General features: G+C 37.6%; 1 protein-coding gene across 8 annotated transcripts in view; it reads right to left on the bottom strand.

Moving 5' to 3' along the window:
- Positions 1–7,342: 7,342 nt before the first annotated feature.
- The window catches only part of baiap2b (BAR/IMD domain containing adaptor protein 2b), a 43,294-nt gene continuing 34,153 nt past the window's right edge, over positions 7,343–16,483 (bottom strand). For 3 of the 8 annotated variants that reach the window (XM_061875982.1, XM_061875983.1, XM_061875985.1), the window contains 9 exons: positions 13,932–14,003; positions 13,730–13,867; positions 13,512–13,664; positions 13,217–13,369; positions 12,967–13,138; positions 10,909–11,110; positions 10,784–10,846; positions 10,617–10,713; positions 7,573–7,854 (listed from right to left, as the gene is read on the bottom strand). In XM_061875982.1, coding sequence (XP_061731966.1) covers positions 7,693–7,854; positions 10,617–10,713; positions 10,784–10,846; positions 10,909–11,110; positions 12,967–13,138; positions 13,217–13,369; positions 13,512–13,664; positions 13,730–13,867; positions 13,932–14,003 — 1,212 coding nt within the window. In that variant the 3' untranslated portion in view covers positions 7,573–7,692. Of the gene's footprint in view, positions 7,855–9,846; positions 9,891–10,616; positions 10,714–10,783; positions 10,847–10,908; positions 11,111–12,966; positions 13,139–13,216; positions 13,370–13,511; positions 13,665–13,729; positions 13,868–13,931; positions 14,004–16,483 lie in introns of all 8 variants that reach the window. The other 5 variants (XM_061875986.1, XM_061875987.1, XM_061875984.1 and 2 more) reach the window with 4 other exon arrangements.

The raw sequence follows: 16,483 nt of genomic DNA on the forward strand, positions 1-16,483 counted from the left end.
ATAGATGTTAGTACAAACACATCTGCTATGGATACTTCAGTATCGCACATAGATGTTAGTACAAATACATCTGCTATGGATACTTCAGTATCGCACATAGATGTTAGTACAAATACATCTGCTATGGATACTTCAGTATCGCACATAGATGTTAGTACAAATACACCTGCTATGGATACTTCAGTATCGCACATAGATGTTAGTACAAACAATTCTGTTATGGATACTTCAGTATCGCACATAGATGTTAGTACAAACACATCTGCTATGGATACTTCAGTATCGCACATAGATGTTAGTACAAACACATCTGCTATGGATACTTCAGTATCGCACATAGATGTTAGTACAAACACATCTGCTATGGATACTTCAGTATCGCACATAGATGTTAGTACAAATACACCTGCTATGGATACTTCAGTATCGCACATAGATGTTAGTACAAACAATTCTGTTATGGATACTTCAGTATCGCACATGGATGTAGGTACAAACACATCTGCTATGGATACTTCAGTATCGCACATGGATGTTAGTACAAACACATCTGCTATGGATACTTCAGTATCGCACATAGATGTTAGTACAAACACATCTGCTATGGATACTTCAGTATCGCACATAGATGTTAGTACAAACACATCTGCTATGGATACTTCAGTATCGCACATAGATGTTAGTACAAACACATCTGCTATGGATACTTCAGTATCGCACATAGATGTTAGTACAAACACATCTGCTATGGATACTTCAGTATCGCACATAGATGTTAGTACAAACACATCTGCTATGGATACTTCAGTATCGCACATAGATGTTAGTACAAACACATCTGCTATGGATACTTCAGTATCGCACATGGATGTTAGTACAAACACATCTGCTATGGATACTTCAGTATCGCACATGGATGTTAGTACAAACACATCTGCTATGGATACTTCAGTATCGCACATAGATGTTAGTACAAACACATCTGCTATGGATACTTCAGTATCGCACATAGATGTTAGTACAAACACATCTGCTATGGATACTTCAGTATCGCACGTAGATGTTAGTACAAACACATCTGCTATGGATACTTCAGTATCGCACATAGATGTTAGTACAAACACATCTGCTATGGATACTTCAGTATCGCACATGGATGTTAGTACAAACACATCTGCTATGGATACTTCAGTATCGCACATGGATGTTAGTACAAACACATCTGCTATGGATACTTCAGTATCGCACATGGATGTTAGTACAAACACATCTGCTATGGATACTTCAGTATCGCACATGGATGTTAGTACAAACACATCTGCTATGGATACTTCAGTATCGCACGTAGATGTTAGTACAAACACATCTGCTATGGATACTTCAGTATCGCACGTAGATGTTAGTACAAACACATCTGCTATGGATACTTCAGTATCGCACATGGATGTTAGTACAAACACATCTGCTATGGATACTTCAGTATCGCACATGGATGTTAGTACAAACACATCTGCTATGGATACTTCAGTATCGCACATGGATGTTAGTACAAACACATCTGCTATGGATACTTCAGTATCGCACATGGATGTTAGTACAAACACATCTGCTATGGATACTTCGGTATCGCACATAGATGTTGGTACAAACACATCTGCTATGGATACTTCGGTATCGCACATAGATGTAGGTACAAACACATCTGCTATGGATACTTCGGTATCGCACATAGATGTAGGTACAAACACATCTGCTATGGATACTTCAGTATCGCACATAGGTGTTAGTACAAACACATCTGCTATGGATACTTCAGTATCGCACATAGATGTTAGTACAAACACATCTGCTATGGATACTTCAGTATCGCACATAGATGTTAGTACAAATACATCTGCTATGGATACTTCAGTATCGCACATAGATGTTAGTACAAATACATCTGCTATGGATACTTCAGTATCGCACATAGATGTTAGTACAAATACACCTGCTATGGATACTTCAGTATCGCACATAGATGTTAGTACAAACAATTCTGTTATGGATACTTCAGTATCGCACATAGATGTTAGTACAAACACATCTGCTATGGATACTTCAGTATCGCACATAGATGTTAGTACAAACACATCTGCTATGGATACTTCAGTATCGCACATAGATGTTAGTACAAACACATCTGCTATGGATACTTCAGTATCGCACATAGATGTTAGTACAAACACATCTGCTATGGATACTTCAGTATCGCACATAGATGTTAGTACAAACACATCTGCTATGGATACTTCAGTATCGCACATAGAGGTTAGTACAAACACATCTGCTATGGATACTTCAGTATCGCACATGGATGTAGGTACAAACACATCTGCTATGGATACTTCAGTATCGCACATGGATGTTAGTACAAACACATCTGCTATGGATACTTCAGTATCGCACATAGATGTTAGTACAAACACATCTGCTATGGATACTTCAGTATCGCACATAGATGTTAGTACAAACACATCTGCTATGGATACTTCAGTATCGCACATAGATGTTAGTACAAACACATCTGCTATGGATACTTCAGTATCGCACATAGATGTTAGTACAAACACATCTGCTATGGATACTTCAGTATCGCACATAGATGTTAGTACAAACACATCTGCTATGGATACTTCAGTATCGCACATAGATGTTAGTACAAACACATCTGCTATGGATACTTCAGTATCGCACATGGATGTTAGTACAAACACATCTGCTATGGATACTTCAGTATCGCACATGGATGTTAGTACAAACACATCTGCTATGGATACTTCAGTATCGCACATAGATGTTAGTACAAACACATCTGCTATGGATACTTCAGTATCGCACATAGATGTTAGTACAAACACATCTGCTATGGATACTTCAGTATCGCACGTAGATGTTAGTACAAACACATCTGCTATGGATACTTCAGTATCGCACATAGATGTTAGTACAAACACATCTGCTATGGATACTTCAGTATCGCACATGGATGTTAGTACAAACACATCTGCTATGGATACTTCAGTATCGCACATGGATGTTAGTACAAACACATCTGCTATGGATACTTCAGTATCGCACATGGATGTTAGTACAAACACATCTGCTATGGATACTTCAGTATCGCACATAGATGTTAGTACAAACACATCTGCTATGGATACTTCGGTATCGCACATAGATGTAGGTACAAACACATCTGCTATGGATACTTCGGTATCGCACATAGATGTAGGTACAAACACATCTGCTATGGATACTTCAGTATCGCACATAGATGTTAGTACAAACACATCTGCTATGGATACTTCAGTATCGCACATAGATGTTAGTACAAACACATCTGCTATGGATACTTCAGTATCGCACATAGATGTTAGTACAAACACATCTGCTATGGATACTTCAGTATCGCACATAGAGGTTAGTACAAACACATCTGCTATGGATACTTCAGTATCGCACATGGATGTAGGTACAAACACATCTGCTATGGATACTTCAGTATCGCACATGGATGTTAGTACAAACACATCTGCTATGGATACTTCAGTATCGCACATAGATGTTAGTACAAACACATCTGCTATGGATACTTCAGTATCGCACATAGATGTTAGTACAAACACATCTGCTATGGATACTTCAGTATCGCACGTAGATGTTAGTACAAACACATCTGCTATGGATACTTCAGTATCGCACGTAGATGTTAGTACAAACACATCTGCTATGGATACTTCAGTATCGCACATAGATGTTAGTACAAACACATCTGCTATGGATACTTCAGTATCGCACATGGATGTTAGTACAAACACATCTGCTATGGATACTTCAGTATCGCACATGGATGTTAGTACAAACACATCTGCTATGGATACTTCAGTATCGCACATGGATGTTAGTACAAACACATCTGCTATGGATACTTCAGTATCGCACATGGATGTTAGTACAAACACATCTGCTATGGATACTTCAGTATCGCACATAGATGTTAGTACAAACACATCTGCTATGGATACTTCAGTATCGCACGTAGATGTTAGTACAAACACATCTGCTATGGATACTTCAGTATCGCACGTAGATGTTAGTACAAACACATCTGCTATGGATACTTCAGTATCGCACATGGATGTTAGTACAAACACATCTGCTATGGATACTTCAGTATCGCACATGGATGTTAGTACAAACACATCTGCTATGGATACTTCAGTATCGCACATGGATGTTAGTACAAACACATCTGCTATGGATACTTCAGTATCGCACATGGATGTTAGTACAAACACATCTGCTATGGATACTTCGGTATCGCACATAGATGTTGGTACAAACACATCTGCTATGGATACTTCGGTATCGCACATAGATGTAGGTACAAACACATCTGCTATGGATACTTCGGTATCGCACATAGATGTAGGTACAAACACATCTGCTATGGATACTTCAGTATCGCACATAGATGTTAGTACAAACACATCTGCTATGGATACTTCAGTATCGCACATAGATGTTAGTACAAACACATCTGCTATGGATACTTCAGTATCGCACATAGATGTTAGTACAAACACATCTGCTATGGATACTTCAGTATCGCACATAGGTGTTAGTACAAACACATCTGCTATGGATACTTCAGTATCGCACATGGATGTTAGTACAAACACATCTGCTATGGATACTTCAGTATCGCACATAGATGTTAGTACAAATACACCTGCTATGGATACTTCAGTATCGCACATAGATGTTAGTACAAACAATTCTGTTATGGATACTTCAGTATCGCACATAGATGTTAGTACAAACACATCTGCTATGGATACTTCAGTATCGCACATAGATGTTAGTACAAACACATCTGCTATGGATACTTCAGTATCGCACATAGATGTTAGTACAAACACATCTGCTATGGATACTTCAGTATCGCACATAGATGTTAGTACAAACACATCTGCTATGGATACTTCAGTATCGCACATAGAGGTTAGTACAAACACATCTGCTATGGATACTTCAGTATCGCACATGGATGTAGGTACAAACACATCTGCTATGGATACTTCAGTATCGCACATGGATGTTAGTACAAACACATCTGCTATGGATACTTCAGTATCGCACATAGATGTTAGTACAAACACATCTGCTATGGATACTTCAGTATCGCACATAGATGTTAGTACAAACACATCTGCTATGGATACTTCAGTATCGCACATAGATGTTAGTACAAACACATCTGCTATGGATACTTCAGTATCGCACATAGATGTTAGTACAAACACATCTGCTATGGATACTTCAGTATCGCACATAGATGTTAGTACAAACACATCTGCTATGGATACTTCAGTATCGCACATAGATGTTAGTACAAACACATCTGCTATGGATACTTCAGTATCGCACATGGATGTTAGTACAAACACATCTGCTATGGATACTTCAGTATCGCACATGGATGTTAGTACAAACACATCTGCTATGGATACTTCAGTATCGCACATAGATGTTAGTACAAACACATCTGCTATGGATACTTCAGTATCGCACATAGATGTTAGTACAAACACATCTGCTATGGATACTTCAGTATCGCACGTAGATGTTAGTACAAACACATCTGCTATGGATACTTCAGTATCGCACATAGATGTTAGTACAAACACATCTGCTATGGATACTTCAGTATCGCACATGGATGTTAGTACAAACACATCTGCTATGGATACTTCAGTATCGCACATGGATGTTAGTACAAACACATCTGCTATGGATACTTCAGTATCGCACATGGATGTTAGTACAAACACATCTGCTATGGATACTTCAGTATCGCACATAGATGTTAGTACAAACACATCTGCTATGGATACTTCGGTATCGCACATAGATGTAGGTACAAACACATCTGCTATGGATACTTCGGTATCGCACATAGATGTAGGTACAAACACATCTGCTATGGATACTTCAGTATCGCACATAGATGTTAGTACAAACACATCTGCTATGGATACTTCAGTATCGCACATAGATGTTAGTACAAACACATCTGCTATGGATACTTCAGTATCGCACATAGATGTTAGTACAAACACATCTGCTATGGATACTTCAGTATCGCACATAGGTGTTAGTACAAACACATCTGCTATGGATACTTCAGTATCGCACATAGATGTTAGTACAAACACATCTGCTATGGATACTTCAGTATCGCACATAGATGTTAGTACAAACACATCTGCTATGGATACTTCAGTATCGCACATAGATGTTAGTACAAATACATCTGCTATGGATACTTCAGTATCGCACATAGATGTTAGTACAAATACACCTGCTATGGATACTTCAGTATCGCACATAGATGTTAGTACAAACAATTCTGTTATGGATACTTCAGTATCGCACATAGATGTTAGTACAAACACATCTGCTATGGATACTTCAGTATCGCACATAGATGTTAGTACAAACACATCTGCTATGGATACTTCAGTATCGCACATAGATGTTAGTACAAACACATCTGCTATGGATACTTCAGTATCGCACATAGATGTTAGTACAAACACATCTGCTATGGATACTTCAGTATCGCACATAGAGGTTAGTACAAACACATCTGCTATGGATACTTCAGTATCGCACATGGATGTAGGTACAAACACATCTGCTATGGATACTTCAGTATCGCACATGGATGTTAGTACAAACACATCTGCTATGGATACTTCAGTATCGCACATAGATGTTAGTACAAACACATCTGCTATGGATACTTCAGTATCGCACATAGATGTTAGTACAAACACATCTGCTATGGATACTTCAGTATCGCACATAGATGTTAGTACAAACACATCTGCTATGGATACTTCAGTATCGCACATAGATGTTAGTACAAACACATCTGCTATGGATACTTCAGTATCGCACATAGATGTTAGTACAAACACATCTGCTATGGATACTTCAGTATCGCACATGGATGTTAGTACAAACACATCTGCTATGGATACTTCAGTATCGCACATGGATGTTAGTACAAACACATCTGCTATGGATACTTCAGTATCGCACATAGATGTTAGTACAAACACATCTGCTATGGATACTTCAGTATCGCACATTTATGAACAGACAAAATGATCAACATGGCGACCCACAGTAACTTTGGAAAGACAATTGTAATCTGATTACTGCTCTGGAATGAGTAAAGTGTTTAATTACTGCTGTTCATGTTAGGCAGCACTTTCACTTTCACTTTCTCTTCTTGTCATCACTTTCACTTTCTCTTCTTGTCATGAATAGTCTATCAACATAATCTTTTTTTACATCCTCCTCATCTTCATCTTCATCTTCATGGGAGGAAACAGAAGCAAAGTTGACATTTATGATGTTTATTCATGACTTATTTACAACATGCAGAATAATAATAATAATATATTACATGAGAGTATAATAACATGAATAATATATTACATTTATTATAATGACATTAATAATAATATATTACATGAGTATAATGACATGAATAATAATAATATATTACATGAGTATAATGACATGAATAATAATAATATATTACATGAGTATAATAACATGAATAATAATAATATATTACATGAGTATAAGAACATGAATACAGTAAACGTCTCCTATTGTGTTGTCAGCATCACTCATGTCGCCCTCTGATGACATCATAGCATGGCAGGCGTGGGCGGGGTCAAGCTTGAAGAGGCGGAGTCTCAGACTGTAGAAATGAGTTTGATTTCTGAAGAGCTGCAGACACATGATCAATTAATTATGGATATTGATTTATGAACATGATCAATTAATTATGGTATTAATTTATTAATATAATCGATAAATGGTATTGATTTATGAACATGATCAATTAATTATGGTATTGATTTATGAACATGATAAATTAATTATGGTATTGATTTATGAATATGATCAAAAAATAATGGTATTGATTTATGAACATGATCAGTTATTGATGGTATTGATTTATGAATATGATCAATTAACAATGGTATTGATTTCTGAACATGATCAATTATGGTATTGATTTCTGAACATGATCAATTAATAATGGTATTGATTTATGAACATCATCAATTATGGTATTGATTTATGAACGTGACCAATTAATTATGTTACCGATTGAAGAACATGATCAATTAATATTATTATTGATTTATGAACATGATCAATGTATAATGTGATTGATTTAAAAACATGATCAATTATGGTATTGATTTATGGACATGATCAATTAATAATGGTATTGACTTATGAACATCATCAATTATGGTATTGATTTATGAACATGATCAATTAATAATGGTATTGACTTATGAACATCATCAATTATGGTATTGATTTATGAACATGATCAATTAATAATAGAATTGATTTATGAACATGATCAATTAATAATGGTATTGATTTATGAACATCATCAATTATGGTATTGATTTATGAACATGATCAGTTAATAATGGTATTGATTCATGAAAATGATCAATTAATTATGGTATTGACTTATGAACATGATACATTAATAATGGTATTGATTTATGAACATCATCAATTATGGTATTGATTTATGAACGTGACCAATTAATTATGTTACCGATTGAAGAACATGATCAATTAATATCATTATTGATTTATGAACATGATCAATGTATAATGTGATTGATTTAAAAACATGATCAATTATGGTATTGATTTATGGACATGATCAATTAATAATGGTATTGATTTATGAACATTATTAATTATAGTATTGACTTATGAACATGATCAATAGTATTGATTTATGAACATCAATTGTATTGATTTATGAACTTGATCAGTTAATAATAGTATTGACTTATGAACATGATCAATTAATGTATTGATTTATGAACATCATCAATTATAGTATTTATTTATGAATGTGATCAATTAATAAATGTATTTATTTATGAACTTCATTAATTAAAGTTAAAAAGTTAAAGTACCAATGATTGTCACACACACACACACACACACACACACACACACACACACACACTAGGTGTGGTGAAATGTGTTATTCTCTGCATTTGACCCATCACCCTTGATCACCCCCTGGGAGGTGAGGGGAGCAGTGAGCAGCAGTGGAGCCGCGCCCGGGAATCATTTTTGTTGATTTAACCCCCAATTCCAAGTCTTGATGCTGAGTGCCAAGCAGGGAGGTAATGGCTCCCATTTTTATAGTCTTTGGTATGACTCTGCCGGGGTTTGAACTCACAACCTACACATCTCAGGGCGGACACTCTAACCACTAGACCACTGAGTAGGTAGTAATTATAGTATTGATTTATGAACATGATCAATTAATAATAGTATTGATTTATGAACATGATCAATTATGGTATTGATAAAATGTGATTGATTTATGAACACGATCATTTAATAATGTTACTGATTTAAGAACATGATCAATTAATATTATTGATTTATGAACATGATCAATGTATAATGTTATTGATTTAAGAACATGATCAATGTATGTGATTGACTTAAGGGCATGATCAATTTATATTGTGATTGGTTCATGAACATTATCAATGTATGCGATTGATTTATGAACAGGATCAACCTACAATGTTATTGATTTAAAAACATGATCAATATGTTATTGATTTATGAACATGATCAATTAATAATATGATTGATTTATGAACATGATCAATGTATAATGTGATTGATTTGAGAAGATGATGAATGTAGGCTGACCTGGTGCTGCTGAAGCGAGTGGGCTGGTAGTCTTCCAGGGGAGCCTGCAGGGAAAGAGAGATGGTGCGGTCACAAGAGTGATGGCGCGGTCACAAGAGTGGTGATGGTGCGGTCACAAGAGTGATGGTGCGGTCACAAGAGTGGTGATGGTGCGGTCACAAGAGTGGTGATGGTGCGGTCACAAGAGTGATGGCGCGGTCACAAGAGTGGTGATGGTGCGGTCACAAGAGTGGTGATGGTGCGGTCACAAGAGTGGTGATGGTGCGGTCACAAGAGTGATGGCGCGGTCACAAGAGTGGTGATGGTGCGGTCACAAGAGTGATGGCGCGGTCACAAGAGTGGTGATGGCGCGGTCACAAGAGTGACGGCGCGGTCACAAGAGTGACGGCGCGGTCACAAGAGTGACGGCGCGGTCACAAGAGTGACGGCGCGGTCACAAGAGTGACGGCGCGGTCACAAGAGTGACGGCGCGGTCACAAGAGTGACGGCGCGGTCACAAGAGTGACGGCGCGGTCACAAGAGTGACGGCGCGGTCACAAGAGTGACGGCGCGGTCACAAGAGTGACGGCGCGGTCACAAGAGTGACGGCGCGGTCACAAGAGTGACGGCGCGGTCACAAGAGTGACGGCGCGGTCACAAGAGTGACGGCGCGGTCACAAGAGTGACGGCGCGGTCACAAGAGTGACGGCGCGGTCACAAGAGTGATGGTGCAGTGATGGTGACTTCATATGAATAACGGGTAGTGTAATTATGAGGTGTGGCGTTCTGACCTGCGAGAAGGCGGGCATGAGGCCTTGGGGGCGTGGCTGTGTGTCGCCCTCCCTCTCCAGCAGGTTTCCTGTGCTGCTGCTCTTGGCGTGCTGGAGCCTACAACAAGGACACACTGTGGTCATTTTGCCGACAGGTGCATCAAAGGTGCGGCGCCCCTCGAGCGTACTTGCGTGCAGGAAAGTCGCCCTCGCAGACCAGGCGGGTGTAGGAGAAAGGAAACCAGCCCCGCCTGCCGGGAGAGAAAGGTCAGAGTGGGCGTGGCCTCACCCCCGCCCCCTAGCGCTGGCTTACATGCGCGTCTTCTCGTTCTCGCCGTAGTGCCAGCCGTCGCGAGCCTCGGGCACCAGCAGCGTGACCACGTCGCCCTCCTTGAAGCTGAGCAGCGTGCTGTTGTCGCCCGCCGCGTGGCAGAAGACGGCCTGCACGCGCGGCCGCCCGTTCCTCTCCAGGCCCGCCGCCATGGAGCTGGAGCGCGGCAGCGTGCGCGTCTCCGCTGTCAGGGAGGAACAAAGATGGCGGTCAGCACCTTTACAGGACGTCTGACATCACAAAGTCAACAGGAAGTCAACTGGAATCCTTTCATTTATCTATTTTTCAAATTAAAAAAATAATCGATAAATAAAGTATTTTTGTATGATTTTTATTTATTTTTGAGGGAAAAAAATAGTTGTTAAATTTTTTCTAAATCATTTAATCAATGTGGTTTTGTTTTTTTTCACTTTAAAAAAAAATTTAGTAAGTCGATTCCTAAAAAAATATTTTAACTAATTTTTAAATTAAATAAATAAATTAAGAAAAAAGGAAGTATTCATTTTTAATTTAATGTAATTATTAAATTTTTTTTTAATTGCAAAAAACAGGAAGAAGTTTTTAATTTAGTATATTATTTATTTAATTTATATATTTCTTTTTTAAATTAAAAAACAGGAAGTAGTTTAAATGTTTAAAAATAATTTAATTAATGTATTTTTTATTAAAAAAAATTTACTTTAAAGAAAAAACAAACCACTAAGTAGTCTTTCAAAAAAATATATTTTATCTATTTATTCATTTAATTTATATATTTCTTTTTGAAATTAATAAACAGGAAGTAGTTTAAATGTTTAAAAATAATTTAATTAATGTATTTTTTATAAAAAAAATTTACTTTAAAGAAAAAACAAACCAGTAAGTAGTCTTTCAAAAAATATATTTTATCTATTTATTTTTTAAATTAAATAAATGAATTAGTAAAAGAAAAAAGGAAGTCTTTTTTTAAATTTCATTTATGATCAATATTTTTTATATAAAGAAAAACAGTAAGTAGTTTTTTAGTTTAGTGTATTTTTATTTTCATTTATTTATGTATTTATTTTTAATAAAAAAGAGGAAGGGGTTTTTATTTGATTTAATTTTATTTGTGTTTCAAATAATAATAATAAAATAAGGTAAAAAACAGGAAGTAGTTGTGAAATATAATATAATTTATTTATTGTCTAATAAAAATGTATGACAGAAAAACAGGAAGTATTTTTTGTATAAAATTGTATTTGATTTAAGTATTTATTTTAAAATGGTTTTAATCATGTAATTAATGTATTTATTTATTGTTTTCATTTAAAAATGTACAATTTTTTAAAAAATACTACATTTTATCAATTTTTTTTTAAATAAAAGAAAAAAAATGTAAAATAGGAAATGATCTTTTTTAATTTGATTGAATTATCAAATTTAAAAAAAAAGTAGTTTTTTGTTTATATTTATTTGTATTTACTTATTTCTTTTAATAAAAAACAGGAAGACGTTTTTATTTGATGTAATTTTATTAAATACATTGAAAAATAATAAAGATACAAGGTAAAAAATGGAAATGTTTTTTAAATATAAAATAATTTATTCATTTTCAAATAAAAAATATATAAATGAAAAACAGTAAGTAATTTTTTTGTAAATTTTATTTGAATCATGTATTTATTTTTGGAAAAAAAAGGTTTTAAAACTATTTTAATCATGTAATTAATGTATTTTTTAAATTTATAATAAAAATCAGAAGTAGTTAATTTGATCATTTTTTGTTTTTTAAATAAAATAAAAACAGGAAGCAATCTTTTTTTAATTTTATTTAATTATTAAATTTTTAAAAAGTCAAAAACAAGTATTTTTGTTCAATATATAATTGATTTAGATTTACTTGTGTTAAAAAAAAAACAGAAAGAAGTTTTTATTTAATAAAATTTTTTTATATGTAAAAAAAAATAAAAAATAAGGTAAAAAAAAGGAAGTAGATTGATTTATTTTTTTAACTTATTAAATATAATTTTATTGCCATATTTACACATCTTTTCAAATCAAGACAGGAAGTAGTCCTACTTAGCGAGGCTTTGCTCTTGGCGGGCGCCGCCTTGCGGACGGGCAGCGTGTTGGAGTACACGTCCGCCCCGTGTCTCTGGACCTGCGGGGGCGTCGACACTTTAGACTCCGCCCACTGCTGGTAGTCGCCAGCTGTGCTGTTCGACGACCCGGCGCCGCCTTCCATCAGCCTCTGCGGCGTGCGGAGAGAAGTGTGTCACGCTTACATAAGTCCTGCGCCGCCTCGGTCCTCCTGAAGGGGGCGACTCACCTGCGGCCCGACGGCTCCGCTGAGCCTCAGCGCCGGGGACATGGGCAGGGTCTGGAGGGTCTGGAGGGACTGGAGGGACTGGAGGGACTGGAGGGCGGTGTCGGTGCAGGCTTGTTGCCAGATAGGAAGACTTTGGGACAGAAGCTCCCTCCCCTGGGGGACGCAAGCAGGAGCCTCCTGTTACCATGGCAACGCACTTGGGCTACTTCCTGTCGGCGGCAGACACTTGGGCGCCCACGCGCCGTCAGAAGCGGCAGATGTAGGTCGCCTTACATCACGCCACTTCCTGCCTCACCTTGCCGTGGAAGCTGCCGCTGTTCTTGGCGGCGGCGCACTGGCGGTCCACCAGGAAGCAGAAGCGCCTCCTCTCCTCCGACACGGCGCTCCTGTAGCCTTCGGCCACGTAGTTGTCCAGCTCGCTCTGCTTGGCGTTCACGGCCTCCACGTACTGGGGGGGCGGGGTCTACTGTTAGCGTGACTTTAGCATGGGGGAGGCGGACGCTGGCGGCTGACCTGCATCTCCTTCTCGCCGTACTTGGACGGCGTCTTGCTGCTCTGACTCTTACGCCGCAGCTTCTTCAGCTCAGCCTGGCACTTCTCCAAACTCTCGCCTTTGCTCCTGTGCTCCGTCTGGTACTTCTTCAGCGCCGCCTGAGGGGGGCAGCACACGCTCAGCGGGGCGGGGCGGGGTGTGGAAAGGTCATTGTGGTCTTACGTTGAGGTAGCGAGCGTCCATCTCCACCTTCTTCTCCAGCTCAGTGAGCAGCTCGTTGTGGAAGGACTTCAGCTGCAAAACACACCAGGCTAATGTTAGCACAATGCTAATGGGGCCTCTAGAGCTAAAACAATGCTAATGTAAACTCTTGTGCTCACACAATGCTAACTTAGCCGCTAATGCTAACACAATGCCATTGTGGCTTCTAGTGCCAATATAATGCTAATGTAGCTTCTAGTGCTAACACAATGCTAATGTAACCTCTAGTATTAAAACAATGCTAATGTAGCCTCTAGTGCTAACACAATGCTAATGTAGCCTCTAGTGCTAACACAATGCTAATGTAGCCTCTTGTGGTAACCCAATTTCAATGTAGCTTACAGTGCTAAAACAATGCTAATGTAAACTCTAGTGCTAAAACGTTGCTAATGTAGCCTCGAATGCTTACTTAATGCTAATGTAACCTCTAGTGCTAAAACATTGCTAATGTAGCCTCGAATGCTTACTTAATGCTAATGTAACCTCTAGTGCTAAAACATTGCTAATGTAGCCTCGAATGCTTACTTAATGCTAATGTAACCTCTAGTGCTAAAACATTGCTAATGTAGCCTCGAATGCTTACTTAATGCTAATGTAACCTCTAGTGCTAAAACATTGCTAATGTAGCCTCGAATGCTTACTTAATGCTAATGTAACCTCTAGTGCTAAAACATTGCTAATGTAGCCTCGAATGCTTACTTAATGCTAATGTAACCTCTAGTGCTAAAACATTGCTAATGTAGCCTCGAATGCTTACTTAATGCTAATGTAACCTCTAGTGCTAAAACATTGCTAATGTAGCCTCGAATGCTTACTTAATGCTAATGTAACCTCTAGTGCTAAAACATTGTTAATGTAGCCTCGAATGCTTACGTAATGCTAATGGAGCCTCTAGTGCTAAAACAATGCTAATGTAAACTCTTGTGCTAACACAATGCTAACTTAGCCACTAATGCTAACACAATGCCATTGTGGCTTCTAGTGCCAATATAATGCTAATGTAGCTTCTAGTGCTAACACAATGCTAATGTAGCCTCTAGTATTAAATCAATGCTAATGTAGCCTCTAGTGCTAACACAATGCTAATGTAGCCTGTAGTATTAAAACAATGCTAATGTAGCCTCTAGTGCTAACACAATGCTAATGTAGCCTCTTGTGGTAACCCAATTTTAATGTAGCTTACAGTGCTAAAACAATGCTAATGTAAACTCTAGTGCTAAAACGTTGCTAATGTAGCCTTGAATGCTTACTTAATGCTAATGTAACCTCTAGTGCTAAAACATTGCTAATGTAGCCTCGAATGCTTACTTAATGCTAATGTAACCTCTAGTGCTAAAACATTGTTAATGTAGCCTCGAATGCTTACTTAATGCTAATGGAGCCTCTAGTGCTAAAACAATGCTAATGTAAACTCTTGTGCTAACACAATGCTAACTTAGCCGCTAATGCTAACACAATGCCATTGTGGCTTCTAGTGCCAATATAATGCTAATGTAGCTTCTAGTGCTAACACAATGCTAATGTAGCCTCTAGTATTAAAACAATGCTAATGTAGCCTCTAGTGCTAACACAATGCTAATGTAGCCTCTAGTATTAAAACAATGCTAATGTAGCCTCTAGTGCTAACACAATGCTAATGTAGCCTCGAATGCTTACTTAATGCTAATGTAACCTCTAGTGCTAAAACATTGCTAATGTAGCCTCGAATGCTTACTTAATGCTAATGTAACCTCTAGTGCTAAAACATTGTTAATGTAGCCTCGAATGCTTACTTAATGCTAATGGAGCCTCTAGTGCTAAAACAATGCTAATGTAAACTCTTGTGCTAACACAATGCTAACTTAGCCGCTAATGCTAACACAATGCCATTGTGGCTTCTAGTGCCAATATAATGCTAATGTAGCTTCTAGTGCTAACACAATGCTAATGTAGCCTCTAGTATTAAAACAATGCTAATGTAGCCTCTAGTGCTAACACAATGCTAATGTAGCCTCTAGTATTAAAACAATGCTAATGTAGCCTCTAGTGCTAACACAATGCTAATGTAGCCTCGAATGCTTACTTAATGCTAATGTAACCTCTAGTGCTAAAACATTGCTAATGTAGCCTCAAATGCTTACTTAATGCTAATGTAACCTCTAGTGCTAACACAATGCTAATGTAGCCTCGAATGCTTACTTAATGCTAATGTAACCTCTAGTGCTAACACAATGCTATTGTTGTGTCTAGTGCTAAAACATTGCTAATGTAGCCTCGAATGCTTACTTAATGCTAATGTAACCTCTAGTGCTAAAACATTGCTAATGTAGCCTCGAATGCTTACTTAATGCTAATGTAACCTCTAGTGCTAAAACATTGCTAATGTAGCCTCGAATGCTTACTTAATGCTAATGTAACCTCTAGTGCTAAAACATTGCTAATGTAGCCTCGAATGCTTACTTAATGCTAATGTAACCTCTAGTGCTAAAACAATGCTAATGTAAACTCTTGTGCTAACACAATGCTAACTTAGC

This window comes from Nerophis ophidion, linkage group LG17, assembly GCF_033978795.1.
Source record: "Nerophis ophidion isolate RoL-2023_Sa linkage group LG17, RoL_Noph_v1.0, whole genome shotgun sequence".
Lineage (NCBI taxonomy): Eukaryota > Metazoa > Chordata > Actinopteri > Syngnathiformes > Syngnathidae > Nerophis > Nerophis ophidion.